Below are 15,694 nucleotides of genomic sequence, written 5' to 3' on the forward strand. Positions count from 1 at the left end.
ATGTCGTTTGAGATTTTTTCAACTTTGTGCGGTGGCTACCTCATTTATCGACTAAATACGGTTGGTTTAACTTACCAACACAAGTCTGGCCATCCGGGCCCATGGCAAATCCTGGTGGACAGGAGCAATTGCCAATCTGCTTACATCTCTCGATACAAGCAATATCATTCGACGAGCATTTGATCTTCTCTTCTGCAATCAGATATATATCCAGACAAGATTATTCTAGATTCTATTCTATTGTTATTCTATATCCTAAACGTTTTTGAGATCTAGTAACCATATTTACCACCGCAATGACTTGGCATTCATTAGACACATCACAGACAGGTCCACCATCATTTCTTGTTCACGTGAAGTGTTCGTTTATTTACCTTTACATGTGCTCTTGTCTGACTGAAGCTTAAATCCTGATCTACAAGAACAGTAAAATGAGCCAGGAGTGTTTCTGCACAACTGTGAACACGGTGAATACCGGCATTCATCGATGTCTGAAAACAAGCAATGCAATGTAATGACGTCATTAGTTCATGTCATTGGTCGTCCGCATTGTAGTTTAGTTTACAACCTGAAAGTAAAGACCCATTCATGAACAAAAACTTCACTCCGGTTATGGCAGCTCTAACCCTTCTTTAATCAATAGGCCACAAGTTTTTATGGTTTATAGGCTGATAAACCACTGCGGATGTTGGAAGAACAGGAGAAGAATTCGTAAATCATGAACCGCGAGTGATTAACGAATTTTCCGAGTGTTCTTCCAACATCCGCAGTGGTTTATCAGCCTATAAACCATAAAAACTTGTGGTCTATTGCTTTTAAATAATAATTCAGAAGACACGCGAAATTTCCATGAGTTTACTGGTACAATAAACCATAGCTGATTGACCAATCAGAGCGCGCGCATTGATTTGATTATTATCTAAATACCGTATACAGAGTAAAAGGTTCAAACTATTAATGTCAACCAACGGAAGTTTTCAAAGCCTTACTGCATGTGACCAGCCAAATAAAGGCTGTTGAGAAGTACTTTCATGTGGTACTGTTTGTTATGCTTTACGATGCGATTCTATAACGTTTACATCCATGATGAGAGCCAGAAATTTTCATTCACTTGGCTTACCAACACAACTGTAGCCATTCATATGCAGCTGGTAGCCATCACGACACACGCACTGAGAGACACCATCATATGATATACACTTGTGTTCACACTTGAGCCCAGTCCCACACCCATTGTCAGTTTCCAGCTCTGGAGATGGGGCCTTGGTACCACTGGGGGATCGAGATGCTCCGGCTAAAACAAAACACAATGTTATGATATATTCAAGTGAAATGCTTCTGTCAATAATATCAAAGGAAGACGTTTTGACATTGAATGATTTAGCGTAATACGAAAATAAAATTATACAAGGTAAAGAAACATTTACGATCTAGCTGCGTGGAATTTCAGATCAGATCTTTCTTTGCTTATTCACCCGACCAAGTTCTACAAGTATGAAGAGTAAAATTGCCTAAAACCCCTCGGCAGGACGTACCATTGATAGTGGTGTCTCACCTGCACAAGATTGCCCATCACTTTGCAACGTGTATCCGTCTCTACACCGGCATTCAGCTCTACCCTTATTCGGCTTATAGCACTCGTGTTCACACTTTAAAAACTCACTGTCACAAGAATTTTTCACAGCTGCGAAGGAGAAGACAAAAAGACAGAATATCAACCAAGGAATCAAACTCACCCCCAAAAAAGCTGTAACGGCAAGTTCCTTAAAACATGCGGTGATTCTCCAAGGTAGACGGAAGAGCGGTTTTGAAAAGTAAAGAAATAAAAAGGACGAGAGCACACTTTGATATCAGTAGGTCTTCCTTCTTAAAACTGCATGCCAACTGATTAGTTTTGCGGGTTTTGGCAAGATAAATAATTTAGGTGGAAATGCTGTCGAGATTCATTCCCTTAGATGCGGTTTTGCACTTTCTTTTTTGAGAAACGAGAGATGTGAACGGCTATCAAAACAAACATAATTTGACCAGATACGAACGTATATTATTTACTAGGTTTTTAAGTTTGAATGCTGTTCATAACCTCAAGACCAACGCGACAGCCCACAGGCAAAGAAATCAACAACCGAGTCATTATTAAAGAATTGGAACAAAACACCGCATTTCCTTAATTCAGAGTTAAAGCTAAGGCTTTTCGCGCTGACGGACATAATAGACTAACAACTCTACTTAAAATAAAGAAAAAAAGTGGCATCGAGTATTTTTCACTGAGTGCAAGCCTACATTTCAAAAAATCCTCTATCTGTTGTCATTATTTCTAGCTTGCTTAGAGTCCCTCTGTTCGTTTGGTTACCGCTTTGCATCTTGCGTGGCCACTGAAACGTAATACAAATCTAATTAAACATCAGAACTACCTACCCGGCTTTGCTAAGTTTCCGCGATCGCTTTTCAAAAGTATAAATAGAACGTTATACAAATAACTTTTTTAAGTGTTAGTCGAGCAATGATATAGCCCCTGGGTCTGATTTATGCGTTTTAGTTCTCGGATGTTTGTCTGTTCTCTCTCGCTCAACATTCGTAGTTAACGCCGCAAGCAATGACTTCTTTTTGCAGCCGAAACACGCATGACGCAAGACAGAACAAATATTCATCATTTTGATCTTTGTCCTGCTCCAGATGCGCTGAACACACGCACATCCGCATCTACCGCAAAAGCGCCTGTCGACAGAAAACCAGCACACGTAGTGTTTCAGAGCTATGGTAACACCTGGGACACTGCGAAGATTTCATTTATCGGATTAGCCCACCATTACCTCTTTAAAAACTTAATCCTCTTATCATCATGCTTTTGTACTTCTTCAAAAGTAGACATGGGAACTTTTGTAGAACAAAGCACTACATATAACCATACACACACACCGGTATAGCTGTGAAAAAGACTGTATGTGTCTATCAACACAGGAAAGATTTTAGTTCCATGTAAAATGATGGAAGCGCCAGCCGCTCTTTCCAGTAACGACACAGTATTCCTGCGGTGGTTATCATATTCTTGTTGTTTCAGTTCTTAGTGACTGTTCTTGTTCAAGCTATGGCCTGAATAGAATAGCCCTAGGAGATCATTCTTAGTCAAACTTGGCGCAACTGTGAGTTTCTCATTTAAATTACGAGCACTGTTTATTGTTCTTTACCATCATGAATCATAGAACAAGAAGCGAAAAACGCTGCAAGTGGCTGCAAGACGTAACAAACAGCACCGCTACACTAGTGATTGGCTGTCAGTTTTGAAGCCGTCTGAAATTTCAGCCACTGCACATCCAGGAGCCGTCTCCATTGACAGACTAGCTGTTGAAGTGCTCGCTGCTCGCGCAACTGAAGAATTTCTCAGTATTCCGAGCACCGGCCCCATGCCCCACTGGGGGCAATAAGGATTGATGATGAACACCGGAAAAACCTGTTGATCGACAGTCAACTGGTCTGATGTATTTATTAATTTATTAATTGGTTACTTAATTTTCACACGCCATGCCAAATAGGTTTAGTTTTCATGAAACGGACTCTTACTCCCGCATAGTCAATCGAACCCGATCGAACTGTATTCAATTGAACTCAATCGAGCTAAATCAAACTCAATCCATCAATTGAGTTCGATTGTGTCCGGCAATCGAACCAAATCGAACTCACACAAAAATAATTGGACAACCGAACCAAATCGAACTTTGGATTTCCGAACTCTTGTTTTTTTGTAAAACTGGTGTTGAAAATCAAGAACAAGTTTTTCGAGGCTTGAGTTATTACAGTATAACACGTATTTTTCGTGTTTTCGAGACCACATAACATAATCTTTGTTCAAGGTTTTCGAGGCTCGAGTTACTACAGTATAACACGCGTTTTTCGTATTTACGAGCCCAAATAACATAATCTTTGTTCAAGCGAATTTATTCTCCGAACAATTAGACGCAATCCATTGGATTTTGTTCGATTGAATTCGGCTGCCGAACCCAATCAAACACAATCTAATGGATTTAGTTAGGTTCGGTTCGATTTGTTCGATTGAGTTCGATTGTTTCGGAAATCGAACTCACACAAAGTTCGGTATTGGATTTGGTTCGATTGAGTTCGATTTCCGAAAGTTCGATTGACTATGGCGGGCTTTCTGCAATGCTGTTTGCCTTTTGAAGAAAAGATAAAGAGCTCTTGTCAAGTATCAGTACGTGCAAACATAAAAGCACTCAGAAACAATAGAATCTTAAGCGGAAAACCTCAAGTTGATTTTTTCAGAAAATAACTTTTAAAGAGCCTGTTTTTGGTTTGAAAGATAAACAAAGTTTCAAAAGGCGTCAATGTAAATGATTTTTTTAAAACATGTCTCGTTGCTTTCGTGCAGAACAATATTTTCAAACTGTGCTGTATTTTAATGTCACACCGATTTCTTATAACAGAAAAACAGCTAGGCCTCAGTTAAAAGAAATTCTTAACAAGAGATTGTTGGAAACGATGAGTAAATAAAACCATCTGAAAAGGGACGTACGGAGGAATATAGGTGGTTAAAGGTGAGCCCAAAATAGTAATCGGATCGTATTAATGATAATTGGATTTCTATCGGGCCTACACGTTGTGACTGGAGTTCCCCATTAAATGCATATGAAACAATCGATCTGGCAATTAGAAGACAAGGAATGGAGAAACCCAAACTAGGATAGCCTAGTCCCTGGAAAAGTTAAAAAGTTTTCAAGGATTTTAAATTTGATTTGGCAGAAGTCAAAGCCCTGATTGTCTTATGGGAGCTAGAAAGTTCCAAACATTTATGAAAAACAGGAAAACTAAAGACTTGCGTGATTGATAATTGTTGAAGTATCAATTTAAAACCCACAAGAATGTGTATTCGATCGCTAAGTGAAACAAGAATAAGAAAACTTGAAATTCCATACGGAAAAAAATAATTAAAAGACAGCCGAATACACTGACGAAATGTAGTTTCTCCGAGATCTATCGCCACTGACAAGGGCTTTTTCGAAAGCGAAGCTGCTGATAGAAAACATCTTTACCACTACTTCAATGTTAACACTGAGTTTCTTTGCTATCACGACACATGCAATTACATTATTCGTAACACCATTGGTACTCAAGAAATGCCGAAATGAGAATGTCATGGTTCTGTTCTAAGAACATTACCAATGCTGTCACGTGCAAGTGCGAGCACACTTCGTGTTGTAACCAGGCGTTAGCACTACAAGGAAAATAATAATAAAAAAAAAAACCGTTGCTGAATGAAAATGTTTACTATTTGACTTCTGACTGGATGGGTGAATGGATTATTTTCAAGTTACTAAACAGCTGATCTCTTTCGTGCAGTGCTAAAGTGAAGTCCATCTCATAAGGTGGATCCGTTTATCCCAGCTAATCTCTTGTTTTCCTTCTCTCAGTTTGAGACGAGATAAGCAGAAAACTCTGAACCCCTTCAACCATATTCCAATCAAATTGTTTATTAGGTTTCTTGTAAATGAAGCTCATTTAGTAAGAGGAAACGTTTTGATTCTCGAAAAATAGAGAAGCTAAGTGTAAAAATGTGGAAAATAATTTAGCGTGGGACCACCATTGTCGTTTGTAACCAGTTTTAATGAAAAGCCACGGAACTTCAATTCTGGTGTGGTTGAACACCAAGAAACGTCCGGCCGGAGACCTGCTTTTTCCTTTAGGGCGAGAATAATTTCCTTGAATAAACACTTTTTCTCGCTTTTGTGACCGCAGTCAGCTGAACCGATTGGCTACAAATTCTTCCAAAATGCACTCACGTACGGCCTTTAAAAAGATCACTTTTAATGTTTATGGCATTGTTATTCTTTTTCATTCTTATCTGTACTTTGTACTTACTTTTCTTAACTAGCAGCTATTTATTAAATGAATGTGTACCCCATATTGCGCGATCTTTTCATGCAATTGCGATCAAATGAGTAAATTTGAACATCTGGGACTCCACCGCCAGTTGATATGTTAAGTGTACTTCAGTGATTAATCCTTTCCATTCCGATCCTACACAGCACAGATTTAGAAGCACGTACTTGAGGCTGTACCTACTAAGCGTTAACATTAAACTATTTCGATAAGAATCCATAGAAATTTATATATAGTTCACCACGGATACGATACTATGTCCATCAGTGAAAGAATTAGCCGAGAGCAGCAAGAAGGTTATGGAGGGCGGAGGTTTTACGAGTGAGAAAAAAAAACACTAATGTGAACTATTTAACAGTTATTTATTAGGGTGGGCTAGATAAATTGATGGGGGAGGCATGTACAGGAAATAACAAAACTGCCTTGAGGTAAAACAATTTCTTTGTCAACTTCAGCAAATTTCTGTTTACGTTAACGGGAAACGAGCTACGCTAAAACTTTTTCCCAAAGTGCAAAAGTGCCACCAAGAGGGGATCAGACTCCTGGGCATTGTTTACATTTGAGATATTCAACAAATCCTGTTTGTTCATCTCCTTTAAATGTTTTTTATCTCGAACGATTCCAATGGGCTTAAAAACAGCATGAACAAATACAATTGTGATAACACTGAGAACAAAGGGGCCGGAAGAATGAAAGGGTTTTAAAAACAAATTTGTATCAATTTCTCAGTTGTTAGTGACTTTCGTCTCGGAGAATCGACAACAAAACTTTTTAAGTACAAATGACACAGCACTTGGAATCGAACGTGTTATTCTCATCATTTAGCAGAGGGAAAATTGATTTCTAGTGTTAAGTAATTTTACAGTTATTAGATCATCAGAATGCTTTATTTGTCTTCTATCGGGACCAGACTGGAAAGAATGTTTCTCTATGAGGCAAACTAAACAAATCAGAAGTGATGAAAACAACTAACTGTCACAGAGATGAAAAAAATGCACCCAAAAATAAAAAAAATTAAAACACCAAAGGGTAAAACACAAATGACTGATTTACGAACTTTATTCCCCCTAATATGAAAAGATCGTATTTCTATTTATTAGACGCTTTGAGCGTTTTTTCGCTTTATCTAGCATTTTTGAGCTGGTTCCGCAGCTCAAAGCGCAGTTGTAATCCCGCTAACGTTGTAACAGAAATTACCTTTCGCTTCCTTATCAATAGTGAATCACGTAATAAAATCGGTAACAAGCCTTTAGTGAGTTTCGCGGCCCGCAATCTGTTCAACGAGTAAATTTGAACAAACAAGAGTTAAGTTCCTAGCGCTCTGTAACAAATTGCGACAGCAGCGAACACTTTATCTCGGAAAAAGAGAAGCAGCTTCATGGAAGTTTATCGGCGTTCACGTTTATTAAGTAAACAGGGAAAACCGCGTGTTCCACCTTATCCTATCATAAACTGGAACAATAATATTCTTGAGAAAAGTAGCAGAAACTGCGGCTTGCCAAAACCAGGACATTATATGAATTATTTTACTGAGAAGAACAAAGCTCAATCTTCAGCTGTTACCAATATTCCATTGCCTAATGACAGCACTTTACTTGAGAAATTTGAGATTTATATTCGACCATTAGCCGCTACTTGTTTGTTTACAGAATCTGCGTGGCCGCGGGAGTTACGGGCGAAGCCGCTTTCACGATGTCTGTTCATCTGCTTCATTCTCATTGGCTCTATACAAGGGCGCTTCTATCAAAGTATATCAGTAAACCTCTCAAAAACACTCATGAGATTCAAAAATAGCATAGCAGAGACGCTCAAGCAACAAATCTTCCCAGATCATGTTATATTTTGCTGTCCAAACCTAGCGCAACATCTTCAAGTCAGTTTTAGTCAGCCACACGCGCGAGACATAATTAACTTTGAAATCATTGCTAGTTAGCGTGAGATAACGCGGGACACAGCAAGAAATGTAAAAATAGTTAGTTATTACCTCACTGACCTTTCCATTTGCGGTGAGATTCCTGTACATTTTCTCGCGAGAAAATACGATGCGCACCGGAACCTACTACTGAGTTTCCGGTTGAAGCACAGGACCTCATTCCTCTGTTTTAAGCTTAATTCCAGAGTTTAAGCTGACTGGTAAATACTCAACATGCATCTCTACATGCATCTCTACCTTAATTTATATTTGTACAATAAATGGGACAAAATAAAAACACACACCTCTGATAAATTTGTTTTTCATCTCTTCCCATGCTTGTGGTTTGCCGAGTTTTTCTGCACAGCCGTGGTATGTCTCTAACCAAAATTTTGCCTGGTTTCTCAGACCACGGGGAATGGAGCGTTCAGTCATTTCCAGGATAATCCTAGCGGCCAACACAGAGTACAGGGGTCGCCTTAAATCGTTGTATTTTATCTTGGACCAAGTGACACCAAACGTACGGCGTACCGTCTTGTGTAGCGCTGCTAACTTTTTGTTTTCCTTTCGTCTGTTGAGTGTAGCTTTGAAAGCACATTCGTCGACGTTCCAAAGGCCGCCTTCCTTAGAGGTTCTGTTTAGCGAATTTTCAACCATTGCCACTCGCTTGATGAAATGGTGGTCGTCCATAAACATTGGTTTCAGCGACTTCGTTATGGCATTCTTGGTCAACTCGGACGCGTGCTTGATCACCTCGATTCCCTCTTGGTCGACAATTAACAAGGATTTGCGGATCACAGGCCGTGCCCTCTTAGATCGGGCTTCGCACGGCGTCAGAGCGCACATCATACAAACCACGTACAAGAGTGAAAACTTCACAAGCGGAACCATGATCAGTTATCACACTAAAAATGTTGTTTTTTAACTTACACGAATTGAGGGCTTGATCAGGTTCACGTTCTGTCTTACAAATCTCCCGAGCTTGGTGCGATACTGCAAATCCTCGGCACTGAGATCGACTCGCAGTCAAAAGAGTTTTCGGAGACAACCTACGTTGAAAAAATACCAAGTGAGCCGCAGTAGACTTCCCTGAGGGAATATGAGTGAACTTGACAGTTCTCAAATTTCTCTACCCTGCTGTGATTCAAATTATCAATTGAAGACAAGCAGAGAAAATTTCTTCCAGATTATCCAGGCAACATGACAGGATAGTGGATCAGACTTGTATCAGTAAAACACTATTATAGTGAAAAGCTCTGCGAAGAGTGAATGATCACTAAATAACTGTTCAGAAAAAAAGAACCTTTGGTTTTCCAACCTAACCGCGAATCTCCCGTCTAATAGAAAGCGGGTTTACATTACATGTTTACCAAAACTGCCATTCTGCGTTAGAAAAAACAAAAGTCATATGAACTGAAGCCAAAACAACAAGAATTTAAAACAAAGATTACGCAGACACGCGATTCAATGCAGTGACCATACCTAGCAGCCTTATCATGTACATTATAATCTAACGGAATGAGTAGTAAACAGTTTTGCTTGTAAATAGATTAATATATATCGGCCTTGCCTTAGAAGTGAAGACGTCTGCAGTCTGTCAGTAGGTAAATCAATCGAATCGAAATAGGACGTTCAAGAGCGAAGGTTATCGCTGATATCGCAGCTCCTATCTTAGTAGTTGGCACGGGCGGGTGTTGGGTCGGAAACTCTAAACGTGTGCGTGGCTAGTGCACACGACTTGCTATTAATTTTCCTCTAAGTCTTAATAAATTTGACTTGGGACATGCCACTTATAGAAAAGCGGAAGGCTCGCTATTGACCAATTTAGAGGAAATGGCATCTGTCATTGCTAAAAGTATCGTTCACAGGAAGTCGGAGAACCTTTGATTTCTCACAACTCGCACGACCTCTGATAATCAATTACCTTCTTTATATATACCTTTTACATCGCTAATTATTTTCTTACAACGCACGCAAACTGAGCTAAACAGTTTAAGGCGCCATGCTGGCTAGCAGGGAACTACAATTTAAACGCAGGCTATTCAAGAAGGTTACTGATTCATGACCTTGATGGAAAAGAAAACAATAATTCTATCTCCATGCGGGTTAGTTACGATACCATTCCTTGATCGAGGCCCTATACCTTGTGTTCCTGGTTTTCACCGCAAAATGGAGTTGTGGTCTGTGTTTTGATTTTTCCCAGCTGCACGAAAAGAGACTGGAAAGGTGTAAGAAGGCTGTAATCTTTTCCCACGCGTTGAAGAGGAGTTAAATTACAGTTACAGACTAGGAAAACATGTTCAGCCCCAAGAAAAACACGTTTTAGCCGTGAGAATGTTTCTTTAGTCCGTGAAGGAATGAGTATGTGGCCTAATCAGTGGCTTAGCCTTACTTAATGAACTCTTGAGAAACTGTCTTATAACGTACAGGATACCCGGGAGGACATAGTTAGGTCACTTATGAGCAGTTAACGCAATTTAGGTTCGGCACCCTGGAAACGATGTTTGACTGACTTTTAATACGGCAAGAAAATCCTTAGAAATAACCTTTTTCACTAGGTGTGGTCTTTTGAATCCCTTCCCCCGCAAGTAAACAATAAACAAGGGTAAAGAACTAATTCACACACTCAATGATCACGCGAAAAAATACTCCGAGACCCAGTGTAAATGATTAAAAGTAATAATTAATTTGTTTTTTTTTAACAATTCTCGCGATCACTTGCGACCACGTGCACGATCGTGAAGGAGAAATGGGTTCAGTGACAGTGTCCTCTATTTGGTTTTTCACTTCCTTTTTGCCTCCAAACCGAGATAACTTCCCACCGTCCACCATTTGTTACTAATCGGCCATTACAGGTTATGAGCTGAGCGTCCCTTGCGTTAGAGACAGCGAGAAAAAAAAGCCGCGGTTTTCTGTGGTCCTTGCGATTGTAAGGTTTCTATCTTGATTTTGAGGGCTTGTCGCGCGAATTGTTCCTATGCGAGAAACAAACCATTCAGTCGTGTTCTAATCAGAGAAAATTTCCTTTAAATGTGACGGTGTGGTTTTGATTAGTTTTGTGGGTGGGCAAGGCGGAATATATTTGATACGAAACCAGAGGTTATTGATATAATTTATCGCTATTTCATGCTGTTCAAGCGATAAGCGATGTAAGACAACTGTGAATTCAGACCTTGAGTGCGGTGCTCGCGCAACAGCGTGTGGCAGAAGGAACAATCCATCTCTTTCACTTCTTCGCCAAGTTAAGTCAAAATGTTACTATCTCAGTGCTCACACAAAGGTCACGAGGTCGCATAGCGCCAGGAACTCAGATTTTTTCTTTGTAATGCTGAACTATATTTAAATACACAAAGTGAGACTTGCTGACGGCAGAACCTGTTGTTTAAACTTGTCTTTGTTTGATCAGGGTTGTACTCTTGTCGCTTTTATTATTGTTAGAATTAGCTCATTTTCGCTGATTCAGGCTGGTGTAAAAGTTTTCTTTATCCTTGGCTACGTATACACTCCAAGCATTTGTAGCATTTGATTCGATCATCTAAGCCGAAACAAACTGCTACGTTCTACCACAAAAAATTGCCAGGCAGCTTTGAATGGCATGAGAATAGTTTTGTGAAGTTCGTGCCTGGAAAACAGGCTTCCATTGTGCCAGTAAGGAAGCGCACAACTCTTGCAACGAACAGTCACTTGCCAAGCCATCGTTACATTTTCGCATGAGTTTTACGGCGGTTTGGAATTTATAGTGAATAGGCAAATTTTAATTTTTTGAAAACCCTTCTCCATTTGAGCAGTCCTTTATCTTCAACTTTACAAAACAGAATGGTTTCAAAAATAAGTTGATAAGCCGGCTGGAGTTCGAAATGCTTTTTTTTTCCCTGACAGATTGACTAACATTTCTTTTAATGTATGGCTTGAAGATTTTTTTTCCTCGTAATGATTCACAGACTCTACCATAATGCGTTGATTTTGTATGGAGCAATTCAATGTCGATCGGAGACTTGGAAGGAATGGAGGCCATGGTGAAAATGTTCTACTGCGTGCTGCTGTCGGTAAAACTATTCAACTATGTAAGGAATCTTCTATCATAACAATTTAAAAGAGATTTCCGTTTTACCTTGGAACTGATATAAGTTACCCAGCTTACGTTAGCTTCTAATTAATTTGTCCTACATATTTTTGTTAATAGTGATGACTTTCAGTTCTACCATGTAGTTGAATTTAACTCAACTCACTCCAGTGTTATTGCTGTAGCAATGAAGTCAAATTCAGTAGACCCAGCTGGCTAATACTTGCTGCAATTTTCACTAAAGAACGCTAAATCTTAAAGAAACACAAAGCTTCGAGCTAATTATAATGTGTTTACTAGCTAGACGCTTTGTCCGACATCTAATTCTTGTTCTTACCCACTTATCGTGTATTCTTTGTGTTCTCTTGTCGATAACCTCAGTCCTTTCAAAGGCAACAAGGAGATAATAACGCTATGCGTCTCCTTATGAACCTGATATGAAACCTTTGGTCTGATTTATATTTATAAGATAACGTCAATAACCAATCACCGCTGTTCAAGTACCCAGGACTGTCTCCATAGCAACAGTGGCTGTATTTCAAGAATACAAATAGAGCTTTCCTTTCTAACGTCATCAAAATTGGAAAACTACAGTGACTAGCCTAAAATCCGATATTGCTATTAGCATAAATGTTCATGAATCAGCGAGTTCGCATTGCATAATGGCTTTGAAAATATCGTCAAATACAGCTGTTCACGGTGGTTAAGGACAGTTCGTCGCAACAACGAAAACTTGCAATTACTCGAGTCTTCCAAACTGTGTCACTCAGCATCTAGTACTGTGATAACAGAGAGCTATACACAGTGTTGAAGTGTTCTGTAGTGCTCAATGCTCCTCACATTGTTGGTCTGATGTTTGTGTGGTCGCTAGACGTCCCACTAACTTTCCAAGACTCTTTCGGGATTTTTGTCAAGGTGTTTCATTTGATTTTTTTTCTCTTTAGTTTAAGGAAAAGCAAAAGAAAATGAGGACAAAAGACAACCCTCCTGGCTAACGAACAACGAACAAACTTTTTAAGTATCGACCATTCTAAGGCGTTAGTCTACTTAACCGTTTTAGAAGCAAACTAAACTAAGACCAGTTTATATATCAGTTTCTTAACAGGCAAGTGTTCATTAGCGTGCGAGCAGGTTGTGCGAGTGGCTCCATACCGGCTGAGTGTTAAACGATAAACATGTATACAACCTAGATAGCAAAATGAGCAAATCTGAACTTACGCAAAAATATACGCGTAAGTGCAAAAGTCACATTTCTTGTCAGATACTTACGTCTTGACTTGCTCCTTTACGCTGTGTTATAAGTCGGCTGTCGCGTGCTGGATTTCAAGTTTCGTGTTCATCCCAAATTAAACCCCACAAAAAAAGTCATTTTGTTGGCTGGAATGCCCGATAACCCTCTTGATATAAAATGCCAGTTGTACGGTTATCCTCGCAATGCTAGAGTTCTGAGGTCACTTTAACCGGATTAAATCCTGAGTCCTTGAAAAAATTCAACTTATGTCGAATGACCGAAAAAAACTTGCTTTTGTAACAAGGGACAGTTTTGAAACTAAAACGAGATATTCAGTAAGGGACACAGTTTAATTGGTGAGTTTGTGCGGGGGGGGGGGGGGGGCGAATTATTTAACATCACGTCGGGTAACAGTGTTTCTCTTGGACATCACTGAAGGCATTCCTTTACTCAGGAAACGTTTATCAGAACTATTGAAATTGTCTCTTCGCCAGACTGATATCGAAGCATTAACTTTCCCCGGTTCAACTAGATTGTACCGCGTTGATATAATTATATACATGTATCTTGAAGAACGTCTAATCTCATATTCCAAAACATGATCAAGCAGACTTCGTGCACTAACAGCTGTTCAAACCTAATTAGGACAAATGATTTGGGATTGAACCGAGGGAAACGTTCATATTTAACGTTCATATTTAACTTGGTCTGAAGTAACTTATTCTTCATAATTCATTCTATTTTTGCACTCGGTCAGAAATGACTGGAAGAAAGAATTCCAACAGCACTTGCCTAAAGCTTACAGTCTTTTTATCCTGACTGCAGGTCATGGATAGGTTTGTCACGCGAGGCACCAGGAGAGCAGAAGCGATTAGGTTAAAAGAATTAATCTGATTAAGTCAGAAGTATATCAGGAATGACTGGAACATCTGTGTTGTCTTTATATTTTGGGGACAAACTAAAACTAGCCCAAAAGTTGTCTTCACGGTCTGTAGTCTGAAGTCTGAAGTCTAACTGCATGGTCTAAAGTCTGGTCTGAGTTCCCTCCCAGTCGGCTCTCGTTCAACATGACTTAAGACTTCGTTTGCATGAAATGCATGCTGTGGATGTGCTTGAGAGCAATGTGTGATTGCCTTAAAATTTATAAATTGTTCGAAAAATGTCTGAATACCCTTGCGTCGCGGTTACTTACGTTTTTGGCAAAATTTACTCGTGAAAACCACTCTCCTTTCCACGACAACGACATTATTTTGGTGGATAATCCACTGGGCCCACGGTTCTTCCACCTTACATTGAGGTAAATGGCAAGAGACCATTTTCACCTGATGGTAGTCATAAAAGAGTTTCATTATCTCCCCTTCCCAACGAAATTTCAAAGAATTTAATTTACTTTGTCTTTGCTTCTCATGGGAGAGAAGCTTTCTATGTATATCTTTGACTGACTGTATATATGTTCAGAACGTATTCGAGTTTGCTGCATAATATGTACCTGCTTGCGATGCGCGTTTTCAATAAACTGATTACCTCTTCATAGAAAATTCCGATGATAAACCCTTGTCATCAGTTTATGTGTTTGGTTTAGACCGTTAAGACAAATTTAGAATGAGCTCTCTGGCCTTAAACCTTTTGACAGCTTTGATTATTATTATTTTTTTTTTTTTTTTTTTTGTCAGGGCTTCCGGACTTTTCTAACGGAAACAAGAACATGAAGTTGTTGGTCTATAGCCGGCTTATTCCACTTATTGTGGGCCTCAATTTAGCGCGAGAGGTGTGGTTATTGATTCAGTTATTTGATCAACTACACTTAAACGTGGCCGAAAGGTTAAAAGAAACCTTGGATGATCTAAAATTTGTTTAGTAAATGCATTCTGATTGACGAATCAAGCAGGTTCACATGCACGCTCAGTTCAACATGAAAACTAGGTAGCAAGAGACTGGATTATAATCCCCTTTAGGTAGTAACATAGAATGTGCTGTATCTAAATCCATATCCTTCACCGGCTCGCCAGGTCTACATGCTTTTTCCTAATAAATGAAATAGAGAGAGAGAGCTCAGTTAATTATGGATTAATTAAGGATTTAGGGGTAATAAATCAACAGCAGCACACATTAGCTATTTATCTTTCAACAGCACGAAATTGCATTGCCTCTTTTCTTAGGGAGATGTTTGAGGGGTCTTGAACGTCTGAGACCGTCAGACAATCCCCTCCGGCAATCATTACCACAAACAGGAAGTCAACTGTCCCTATCTTTTCAAGCTCAGCTCTGTTATATGACTTATAAGTCCTTCAAAAAAACCCTTGCGTGGTTATATTATATCTGCAGAGATTATAACAAAGAATTTACAGGTCACCCTGTTCACTTATCTTCGTATCATTAGTGTTTTTTTTTTTTTTTAACAATTGAACCTTTACAGAATTTACAGTTAGTTAAAGATAGTAGCCGTTTGCGTGTTGGCTACAAGCTACAGGGATGTTTAAGGGCATGACACTTCAGAAACTGAAAGATCAATCCTTTGATGAATGTAGTGTTATGGATTTACCTTTCATAATTTCTTGTGTAAATGTCAAATTTGGGCTCTTTAAGTCAATTAGTAGAA

The 15,694-nt window shown here is 39.3% G+C and overlaps 1 protein-coding gene across 6 annotated transcripts in view; it reads right to left on the bottom strand.

Annotated features, from left to right (window-relative positions):
• LOC110050442 (uncharacterized) overlaps positions 1–13,195 on the bottom strand; it is an 18,550-nt gene extending 5,355 nt beyond the window's left edge. Inside the window, exons 1-6 of one of the 6 annotated variants that reach the window (XM_020756360.2) lie at positions 13,134–13,195; positions 8,107–8,850; positions 1,556–1,684; positions 1,121–1,294; positions 375–491; positions 76–192 (exon numbers count right to left, since the gene is read on the bottom strand). In XM_020756360.2, the coding sequence (XP_020612019.1) occupies positions 76–192; positions 375–491; positions 1,121–1,294; positions 1,556–1,684; positions 8,107–8,692 (1,123 nt within the window). In that variant the 5' untranslated portion in view covers positions 8,693–8,850; positions 13,134–13,195. Of the gene's footprint in view, positions 1–75; positions 193–374; positions 492–1,120; positions 1,295–1,555; positions 1,685–8,106; positions 8,851–8,934; positions 9,253–9,283; positions 9,342–9,371; positions 9,590–9,944; positions 10,106–12,201; positions 12,292–13,133 lie in introns of those variants that run through there. The other 5 variants (XM_020756357.2, XM_020756356.2, XM_089274295.1 and 2 more) reach the window with 5 other exon arrangements.
• Positions 13,196–15,694: the final 2,499 nt, after the last annotated feature.

The sequence above is a fragment of the Orbicella faveolata genome, unplaced genomic scaffold (assembly GCF_042242905.1).
Source record: "Orbicella faveolata isolate gen_17 unplaced genomic scaffold, um_ofav_v1 contig_35, whole genome shotgun sequence".
In the NCBI taxonomy this organism is placed as follows: Eukaryota; Metazoa; Cnidaria; class Anthozoa; order Scleractinia; family Merulinidae; genus Orbicella; species Orbicella faveolata.